At 41.8% G+C, this 10,901-nt stretch overlaps 2 protein-coding genes across 2 annotated transcripts; one reads left to right on the forward strand and one right to left on the reverse strand.

The window, feature by feature from the left end:
• The first annotated feature begins 62 nt into the window (after window positions 1-62).
• EEF1B2 (eukaryotic translation elongation factor 1 beta 2) lies at window positions 63-3,547 on the forward strand. Its single transcript, XM_084209033.1, has 6 exons — window positions 63-215; window positions 407-529; window positions 1,592-1,715; window positions 2,088-2,154; window positions 2,790-2,915; window positions 3,356-3,547. The coding sequence occupies exons 1-6, from the start codon at window positions 136-138 to the stop codon at window positions 3,508-3,510; spliced, it is 675 nt and encodes a 224-aa protein (XP_084065159.1). The 5' UTR covers window positions 63-135; the 3' UTR covers window positions 3,511-3,547.
• Window positions 3,548-6,527: 2,980 nt separating this feature from the next.
• CMKLR2 (chemerin chemokine-like receptor 2) lies at window positions 6,528-8,893 on the reverse strand. Its single transcript, XM_084208888.1, has one exon. It carries the CDS (start codon window positions 8,879-8,881, stop codon window positions 7,835-7,837), a length of 1,047 nt encoding a protein of 348 aa, XP_084065014.1. The 5' UTR covers window positions 8,882-8,893; the 3' UTR covers window positions 6,528-7,834.
• Window positions 8,894-10,901: the final 2,008 nt, after the last annotated feature.

Here is a 10,901-nt window from a genome sequence, read left to right on the forward strand (position 1 = left end):
GCGGAGGAATACAACTGCGTGCAATGCCGCGGAGGAATACCGGCGCTATATAAGGCCGGCGCAGGCGCGGCGAGGCCCTTTCCCGCGGCGGTGGCGGTCGGGGCGGGCGCAGCGTGTGGGCCGCGCGCCGCCGCCATGGGCTTCGGGGACCTGAAGTCCGCCGCGGGCCTCCGCGTCCTCAATGACTTCCTGGCCGACAAGAGCTACATCGAGGGGTGAGAGGCGACGAGGGGGTGCCGGGGTGCGGGGAATGTGAGTCGGGCCTGGCGGAGCCGCGCGGTGGGGACGCGGGAGGGCCGCGAGTCACCCCGGCAGCTGCACGGGCGGCGCTGCTCGGCGGCCGCCGCCGCTCCACGTGTAGCTGCGTGCCTTGAACAAGGGAGGTAATTTGGCTCGTTGTCCGCAGGTACGTCCCTTCGCAGGCTGACATCGCAGTCTTCGAAGCGATCGCTGCCCCGCCGCCTGCAGAATTGTTCCATGCTCTCCGGTGGTACAATCACATTAAGTCGTATGAAAAGCAGAAGGCAAGGTACGGTAAAACTCCGAAGCTGCAGTATATCCCCGAACTAGCCTATAAATTGTTGCATTTGTTTCTTCGAGTTTGAGCAAAACTGGTTTCCAGTGGCACCACGTGGCATTTTGGGTTGTTGGAATACCAATAGCTCCAGAAACAGGCCAGAGCTCTTTTGTCACTCCGGAGGACAAAATTAATGTTTAGCAATACTGAAGGACATGGAAGCAAATGAAGATATGAAAGGAAATAGTATCTCTTTTCTCTTTTAGTGGTTTTACGTGTTCATGAAAGGTGCTGTATTGACATCCGTGGAGACTGCAGGCCTCTCTGAAAAGATACAGCATAGGTAGGGTCAGTACTGCTACGCTACTTTCTCTGAGCCTCAGTCCTCCTCGAAGGAAACCCCTCCAAACATGGGTGTATCAGTCTCCAGTACGTTTCTGAAGCTTTTGTAATGCTAAAGGGGACTGAAATTCTGAAGTGGTTTCACAGAGTATCTGGAAACTGCTTAAAGTTCCTAGAATCCAAAGCTAGTTTTATGGCTTCAGTAACAGCTGTTCACATTAGGAATACAATTATGAGCTTATTGTATGATAACAGGTCTATATGAGCTGCAAGAGAAGGTAAATTCAGGGAGTTTTAGTCCTTTGTCCTGTTAAAAGCAAGGGTTTAGGGTAAAGTGTTCACTAAAGCATAGGAAAATAGCAATTACCTTGTAGTAATGTGTTTTCAGTGACTTACTAGGTTTTAAACAAATGAAAGTAGTTCTAAGGAAGCACGAACAAGAAGTTGGAGATTTCTCCTACACAGAATATTGTGCAGATAAAGGATTACAGTAAGAAAGCTTTTCCTATCCGTGTACTTAGTTGGGCAGGATCATACCAGCTTTGATGAGCTTCAGCAAATCCCATATTCACAGATTACTTGGCTGGCATGTTAGGAGAAGTAGCAGAATTGGATTTTTACTCTTTTTAGCACAAGTTTCTCATTATAAATGCATTTGTAGGTGTATTGATAAACTAGCAGTGATTATATTGACATTAGGGGAGGTTCCTAATACCTGCATTTTTCTTTCAGCTTGCCAGGAGTAAAGAAGGCTTTGGGAAAATATGGTCCTGCTGATGTTGAGGATACCACAGGTGCGGCCACGGATAGCAAAGATGATGATGACATTGACCTTTTTGGATCTGATGATGAGGAGGTACTTGTGACCTTTTTGTATTATTATTATTATTACCTGTTGCTTTTCAGAAATAATCCCAGATAGGCAGATCTTCACCTTGACTTAGTTGAAATTACTTATATTTCTGACCTTGCAATTCTCAAGTGTAGCTATCTTTGCAGAATAGGAAAGCTTGGAAGGTAAAAACTCAAAAGTTAAAAAAATAAGGGGCTGGAGTGGGGTGAAGTATCCAACTTTGACTGGTTACATGATGAGTAAAACAAAAAATCACCATCTTTCGGCTGACAGGTGTGATGATTTGTTTTTATCTGAGTAGATGCCAGTCAGTTTAGTAGTGCTTTGGGATGTGGAGGTTTCGTGCTTTTCTGAAACTGCAAATTTCTCTTTTAGGAAAGTGAAGAAGCAAAGAAACTGAGGGAAGAACGTCTGGCCCAGTATGAATCAAAGAAGTCCAAAAGTATGTGTGCCAAGAGTTTCTAATCTTATGCTTGAGTTAATTTTCATGGATTTGGACAGGATGGCTAGAAAGACTTAATTAATAGATCAGCTTGACTGGAATGATACAAGAGTAATTAGCTTCACTTGGATTGCTAGTGAGCTCCACCTTCCCCTAGCAAATAGGAATGTTAACATGCTTTTTGTTTTGGTTCATACACTCCTGCTTGTTCTTTCCAGAGACTGGCCTTTCTACATAAATGGAGATAAAAGTTTTGAGCAACTGCTGCAGTACACAAGTTACTCCACAGCTACTGGTCTGGAACTGTTCAGAACTGTAGCAGTTGCAGTATTCCCTCTGTGGAAAATGAACTGTTACACAGCATTAGGCTCTTTCTCAGATGTTCTGAGAAGGACTTCCTATGTAACAAACACTGTCATCTACTTAAATCTGTGTATTCATAATGTATCTATATATTGAACCTGGGGAGATACACTGCTGCAGAAATGTATGTGGGTACCAGAGGCCAGTCACAGCAATGTGAGTAGGTTCTTGTTCGTGAAATGGCATAAGTTGCTCTGGTAAAACCAGTTTGTAAGTATATTCGTGAGTTTTTGGAAGATGCTTATCTTTTCATGGTGACTTTCTTCCCCCAGAACCAGCTGTTGTTGCCAAGTCATCAATCCTGCTTGATGTGAAACCTTGGGATGATGAGACAGACATGGCCAAACTAGAGGAGTGTGTTCGAAGCATTCAAGCAGATGGCTTGGTCTGGGGGTCTTGTAAGTATGGGGAGATTTCAGAGCAGGGAGAGGGGGAGTGCAGGCCCGTGGGATAGTACATGAGCAGTGGACTTGTGGTCACTGCTGATCTGTGAAATGTAGGTAGCTGCAGTACTTCAGTGTCTTTACATGGTCAGAAAAGGTTTTAATATTCAAATACAGGTTTTAAAAGCTATAGGACTTAAGCTCTGCTCCCCTGTATCTCCTGTACAATTCCTGATGTAGCAGACAAGCACCTTTACCCACCCACATCACTGGTTTGGGAAAGGGGTGGAGGTCCACAGAAAGAAGCTTTTTCAATCAGTTGTTATGAATGCTGGGTTGTTAATTAGATGGTCCATAGTGTGTACCAAAGGCTGTTTTTATATGCTTTGGTCTGTTCACTCTTAGATCTGTATTTTTAAGAGATTCCACCAGTAAATACTTTTTTTGTTTTGCAGCCAAGCTAGTACCTGTTGGCTATGGTATCAAAAAGCTTCAGATCCAGTGTGTTGTTGAAGATGATAAAGTTGGAACAGATATGCTGGAAGAGAGAATAACAGCTTTTGAAGATTATGTACAATCAATGGATGTAGCTGCTTTCAATAAGATTTAAATCTTGATGTACCTAGAATAAACGTTGTTGCAAAAAATGTGCAGTGTTTGTGCTTTTTCCAGAATCTTTGTGTAATCCAGCTCACAAATGCAAGGTTTTCTTAACCGGTAAAGTAAAAACCAAAACTGAATTTCGGTGTTGCTCTCTGACACTTCACTGTAGTACCCAAGAACACAAGCAGAGCATCACTTCAGAGTTAACATGACTATGGCTTTAAAATAGTGAAATGCTCTTTTCCACCATCTGCGGAGGAAATTGCTTCTTTGGAAATGTCTGGGATTCCTCTGGAAGGAGGGATGGTTTTAAGGGAAAGGAGCAGGGCTCAGTCAAAGTGCATGTTTTAGTGGGTAAACAGTATGAATTCCTTTTGTTCAGTAAGGGTGGTGACTAATCAAATACACCACAGCCTTTTTATGTCTTTTAAACAGCAAAGACTGCGGCTGCGGAGCCGCGGCTGGTGCCTCCGGGGGGCGCTGCGAGCCCAGCGGTGCCCCGGGCGCGGAACCGGCACTGCGGGCTCTGCCTGACCTACACGAGGAACTTGACTCGTGCTCGTGACTTCAACAAGAAAAAAGTAGCTGAAAATGCAAACACATTAAAGGATATAAAAAGCAGTGAAATTAACAGCAGTTTGAGCTGTTTACTCAGCTCCAGATTGGTTTCTAGATAGATTTTGACATTTCTTTTAGTGATTGAAGAACCAGCAGGAATAAATCCCAAAAACTGTCTATAGGAATGATACAAATGTAGAAGCTGTCAAAAGTTGTGAAGATTCTAAACAAATTCATAATTCTATGCCTTGCATTGGACTGACAGGATTTATTGTGACCATGAAATGGAATCCTTTTATATGCCACATTGGTCATTCTGAGATGAAGATGCCCAGAGTCTGACAGCTGCATCTTAAGTAACTCTTTAGTTGTTTTTTTTTTCACAGAGCATCTGTGTGGTTATCTGGCACAGCAGGTCCTCTTTCTCCTTGTTCAAAGGTCTGCCAACTTCAGATTATGTAAGAGCTTTGTTTATAATTTGCCCCAGAAAAAAAACCCTGCCTGCTAGAGGCTTAAAGCATGGTTAAAGATCTGAAAGTGAGTATTGTTACAGGCTCACTTGCCACCTTCCATAAGCCTAATTCCTGAACAGTACCCTTTCTGTGGCAATTCTCTAGGTGTTGCTTCTGCTAAATCATGTAGCTTAGTTTTACCAGTTCTGTCATGGTGCTGTTAAAAGCAAGAAATTGGTGAGCACCATGTCAAACGAGCAAGTTATTAAAAATTCTGCCTCAAAAATACAGGTTTTATTGTCTTGGCATCACTTTTTCTGACCTCCCATTCAATGTGCTGCTTACCTTGATACTCTTTTCTTAGCTTTCAAATTAAAGCCCTAAGTGGATCAAATGGTTTGATTTATAGATGGTAACTTTGTTAAAATGCAGCACTGAGTCTTCCATGTGACCTGCCAGACTGGATTTGTGTGTATTACGCTTATGCTAAGCATGCACACACAAACTCTTTGGTTCTTGGGATTTCTTGTGTGTGTTGGGTTTTGGCAGGGGTTTATTTTAGCCTGATATTAAAAAGAAAGTTGCACAGAAACAAAAAACAAGCAAACAAACAAACAAAAAAAAACCACAAAAAAAAAAAAAAACCAAAAAAAAAAACAAAAAACAAAAAACCTAGAGAGCAAAGTGTTCCCAGTGAAAAAATAGGTAGGTGTGTGGGCAAGAGTATTCTGCTCAATCCACAAATATTTGTGTTAGGTGGTTTTGGGTGGTGTCTGGATATGTGCTGGTATATTACTGTGTCATTGTGCCTGTGAAAAATCAGCACCCTGGAATAAATGAGGCAAGTATTCCAAGTGCACCCCACAACAGAGGGATCAGTAGAAAATTCCGTAACTTCAATATGTTCTATACAGGAATAATGGGAAAACAGTTTGAACAAAACTAATCTACATAAAAACCTTCAGAAACACAAACTGTCCAGGAAGATAAAAGTAACTAGAACCTGTCCATTATGAAATGTGTCAATAGCTGTTTCTGTAGTATCTCTTTGCATGATGACACAGGTTCCTTTCCTTTTTCTGGCTGGTTTTTTTCCAATTGTGGTGAGTTGATAAAGCATTCCTCAGCCCAAGCAGCATAGAATTGTTGGTACTGTTTTGGAGACTCTTTGGAAACAGAAACTTAGAGCATTATCTGTTTTGCTTAGATATCTTGCATTATTCTTGAAGAAATGATTGAGATAATTCTGTAACTGATCTTGGTGTGAACGGTAGCAGTTACACTGCACAGTTGTTAATCCACCTAATGCCACAGATCAAGGCTGATTTTGGCTTTATTCAATTCTATCCTCTGTCTTCCTCCTGTCTGCTTCAGGCCACACTTTCTGATCCTTTATGCAAGATGGGACATATTTGCTGCCCCATTTGAAAATCCAGTCTCTGTGCTGTACATAGGAACATGTGTGTGCACACAGCTGAAGAAACCCAGCATGAACCTTAAATCCCATTGTAGAAAGGGCCAGGGCTTGATTTCACCTTCCAAAATCTTTGGGAAGGAGCTGTTATAAGAAAAGCCAATCATCACACATTGCTGCTAAGAAAAGTAAATGAACATGCTCTTTGGAAACAAGAAAATTTTATTACTTCACCTGGACTACAGCCAGGAGAGTACATCATTCTTAGAAAGATGTCAGGGAACATGTGAAGAAAAACTGCAAAATGTTTGATTTAGGCACATACACCAGCACGATGCCAAAATATTATGAGCAACTATGTACCAGGCAGCAAATGACTCAGAGGAAGAATGCTGCTTACCAGCTTTTCAGCCCAAAGGGAAATACACTGAAATTCCACTGATCCTGCCTGACTCTCAGACTCTGAAACCAGAGCCCAAAGAAATAGTTACAGACCACAGTCAGGCTGTTTCTATTTGTGTAGCTACCAATATTGGATGTGCTCATGCATATATATATATTTTATACAAAAGCAAATCTATTTACATGTAAGGACTCAATTATAGCATAAATGCTACTGTGTTGGCAGGCCATATAAACTAGGTAAATTATCTGAAAGGCAGTTTTATTCTATATGCCTAGGCCAATAACTAGGAAAAAACAGTTCAAATTTACCCAAAGCTCTATGCATTTACTTTAAGTAGAGTTTTGTCCCACATTAAACTTTTTAATTAAGTGGTATTGCATCAGAAATTTGTTCACTCCACATAGCATATATATTTGCATTGGTGCATGTGTGATTCTGCAGCAAGCAACAAATTGGAAGAGAATACAGCATAACTGGGACTACTTCATCTTTCTTATGGGAGTGGACTCCATTTCCTGGATGAACTGTTTTGCCTCTTATTTGGAAAAGAAGCCCGAATTTGGCTACAGACTTGTAACAGTATACTGATGAATTCACTCCACCCATTTTTTAAGCTGGACATTAAGGCAAACAAAACGTTATATAATTTCTTTACCTTTGCTTGAAAGAGGAATAAAGAGCAATCAATAGTTGTAAACCTCTGTAGGACTAAAATTTTAAACATAGAAAAAGAAGTGTGGCGCATAAGCTGTAAGAAATATTTTCACTAATTCTTTGCACATTTTGAATGAGCCCAATACCTATATGAAACATCTGCTCAGTATTTTGTACCCAGCTAGTGCTAGAAATACAGTAAGTGACCCCAAAACACAGGGCCTCCTGTCTTAGTTTTGAGTACAAGATAAAGAACAGTGGGAGAAGACAGGTTTTATTTCCATATTTTTCTTTTTTGACAATAGAAGGCAGCAATTCAGTTTTCTCCATCTCCAGATTCTTCTCCAGCTGCAGAGTGGAGCCACTGATAGCTTGATTTAGGTGGGATGTAGCCAGGGGATTCCTCCTTGGGGCAGTAGTAGGCAATCAGGAGACTCATGACCCAGCGATGTACGGCCACAGCCTCTTGGATGAGAATGTCTCAATTAAGAGTTGTGTCAGCAACGGCAAGGATAAATATTTTTATTAAGTGCTCTTTTGATATCAATGAGGTATGGAACCACAGCAAACCAACAGGATCACAACAACATTCCTCAGCAAAAGCCCAGTTAGAGTAATTCCACCTATGCTGATAGCCTTCAGTTCAGGCTGTGTGTGCATTGCAAGGGCACACATCCAAATCATGCGTCCCTTGAAAACCTTGCCATTAAAGCAGCAAGTGCAATGAAGCCAGCTGTTTACAGAAAACTGTCTAGGCAAAGATGCACATCTGACTGGCAGATGTGAAGTCAAGAACACCTCCAAATCTCCTGTCAGCTCCTCTGGGGAGAGCTGCTGGCACCAGCAGTCACTGGGCAGTTTCGCAGTAGTGCACGGGCGCGTTGTCCGAGCTCCACAGCTGCTCGCTGACCGTGCCCGAGCGGCTCACCTCCCACAGGGCCAGCTTCAGCACCTCTGACACTGTGCTCTTCACCTGGGCTTGGAACTTCTTGCTAATCAGAACGTAGAGGATTGGGTTGAGGCAACTGTTGATGAAACCAAGGCCAGTGGAGAGGGGAATGCCATCCTGCAGTAAGTCATGCAGGTTTTCATCGTGGTGAGCAGACAGCTCCACAATGCTGAATATGTGATATGGTGTCCAGCAGACAAAAAAAGCTACAACTACAGCAGTGATGGTCCAGAAAAGCCTGCTAGAAGTCAGTACAGTTCTCCTCTTCACTTTGACAATCAGCAGGGAGTAGCAAATAACCATGGTCACTAGAGGAAAGAGGTAACCAAATGCAAGCCTCACCCAAATGAGGATGTGATGCGTCAGCAAAATAAGTTCTCTGTCGTGCACATGGAAGTTGTTGTAGCAAATGGTGACATTGTTGAGAACTGTAGCTGTGTCTCTAAAGTACAAGGCAGGGCCACCAATAATTGCAGCTGACATCCAAATGACCCCACTCAGAAGGAGGGTGTTCTTCACAGTCCTGTATTTGTAGGAAAAGACGGGGTGGACAAGGCGGATGTAGCGGTCAAGGCTGATGAATGTCAGGAAGAAAACACTGGCAAACATATTAAGCAGTGCAATGAATGAGTTCATTTTGCAGAGCCACTTCCCAAAAGGCCAGTGGAAGCCCATTGCCACATATGTAATATAGAGGGGCAGGAAGAGAACAAAAATGAAATCTGCAATGGCCAGATTCAGGAACCAGAGTGTGGAAACAGATTTATCCCACTTAAAGCCCATAAACCAGATGACAATGGCATTACCTGGCACTCCCAGCAGAAATGCCACACTGTAAAAGAAAAGGGAAATAATATGGGCAATGCTGAGGGAGGACTGGGGTGACTCATCTTCCTCAGACAGTTCGTAGAAATAAGAGTAGTTCTCAAAATCTTCAAATGTCATGTTGCAGAGTGGCTTCCTGGGGAAGAAAAGAAATTAAATGGTCAAAGGAGAAATGTTTTACTGCACTGTAAATAGTAAACTGCAGTTCTTTCATGGTTTTGGCCATAAACCAAAAACATTGCCTTAGTTTGGCATATCTGTCACCTTTTATCTGTCAGTTGCTAGCACAAAACTCCTGAAGAAATTTGGTCGCAGGCATTTCAAGAAATGTTCAAATCAAACCAGAACTTGAAATCTTCTATAACTTTTATGTTTTCTTTACATTAGTTTCTTAACAGACAGCACTGAGCACAGTATCACTGATCAATTTCTGGGAGACCAGACGCAAAGTTCTATTGAAGTATGATTGTGCTGGTCTTTTCTGGTCAGGTTTTGTACTTTACTGCTCTGTTCCTATGTGAAGCAAGTTTTATGCATTATATCTGTCTAAAATCAGAGGAGCATTAGACATCTATGTAGGAAAAAAATCACTTGAAATGCCAGGAAGCCATCTTCTGTAAAATTTCACCCACCACCCTGCCTTAAATTATAGTTAACAAAATGACAGCAATTTCTCCAGCAACTAAAAGTTCATGGGTTCATTCACCTCTTTCATGTATGTCTTTGTATCAAGAAATTACTTTCAGGCCTATTTAACGTCTTGGATTTCTTTAATACAGCAAAGGATGGAGACAAAGAAATGTACAGAACATATTGCAGGTATAATACACATTATGGTGTTCTTCCACTAGTGAGCTGAGAAACAGGTAACAGATGAAAGAAAGTAAAACTTCCCATGAACAAAAAACACTCTGTAAGAGCTAAAAATGAAAATACTTGTGTGTCCTTTTTTTAAGACAGAATTATAGGATTTTCTCAGTTTTCTTCTCTTGCAAAAGCTTCTGGAACTTGCAAGTACAACATGATTTTTTCACATAGAAATTCTTTCTGTGGGTGGGAGGGAAGGGGAGGGGGAGGAAAGTGGAATATAAACCGAAACAGAGGGGGGAAAAAAATTAATGGGAAAACAGACAGGAAACAGAGTTTGTACAACAGAAAGAAAAGCAGTCAGAAGTTATTTCACAGTATCATTTCACTGTCTTTAGTTTGCAGTATAGACAAAGCTGCAGCACATCACAGGTAGCCACAGTCAGACAAAAGTCTCTGCAATGATCAAAACAGCTATTCTGCAAAACTGTTATCATTTAAAGCTGAATAGTCTGGCTGGGCTCAGCTGCACTGAAGACCTGTGCCTGAGAGCTGTACTATGATTTATCTTACTGCTGAATTTCTGAGCGCTATCCCCATTCCTACACCAAAATTCAGCCTGCACTTCTGGAACTCAGCCCTGCATTCCTGCAATGCCATTAATTACAGCATGCTAGGGACAACAGGAGAGGGGTCTCCAGAGCACACTGCCTGCACAACCACATCTGCAAACTCGTATTCCTGCACTTACCTTTCCTCCAAAAAGTAGCTCACCCCGAGTGAAAGGATTACTCACACCAGCGAAGCTACACATGTGCACACGCATTAGCAGGATTAGACTTCTCATTTGTAGGTGGATAGACAGGGAAGGGAAAAAAAGGTTGTGTAATTTTATATCTCTTGATTAAAAAAATATGTAGTAAGAGTCAGCACAGCCTGTTCTGTCAAGAGGCTATGATAGCGTTTGCGATTTACATCAGGCTGAAAGAATGTTATTTGGTTTGCTGTCCTGATAAATGATACTTATTGGGCTGCATTTATGTAATTACATGCCCCTTGGGGGTGAATTCTGCATCAAATACCACTACCACCCATCTGAGTAATTTTTTCAAGCAGCTTAACAGCTGCTGAGAGAAGAGTATAAACATGGAGCAGTACCATTAACATCTGGAACATTATATTTGGACATTTTCAGAGGACAGTCAGGTTAACAACTGGATTTTTAAGTGGGGTTGCCTATACAAAAAACTATACGTTCAAATCAAATTTATGCAGATAAACAAAAAAAAAATCCAGCTATAATGACAATGACAAATATTTGCCTGCTGCCCAA

Source organism: Fringilla coelebs (genome assembly GCF_963513975.1).
Source record: "Fringilla coelebs genome assembly, chromosome: 7".
NCBI lineage: Eukaryota > Metazoa > Chordata > Aves > Passeriformes > Fringillidae > Fringilla > Fringilla coelebs.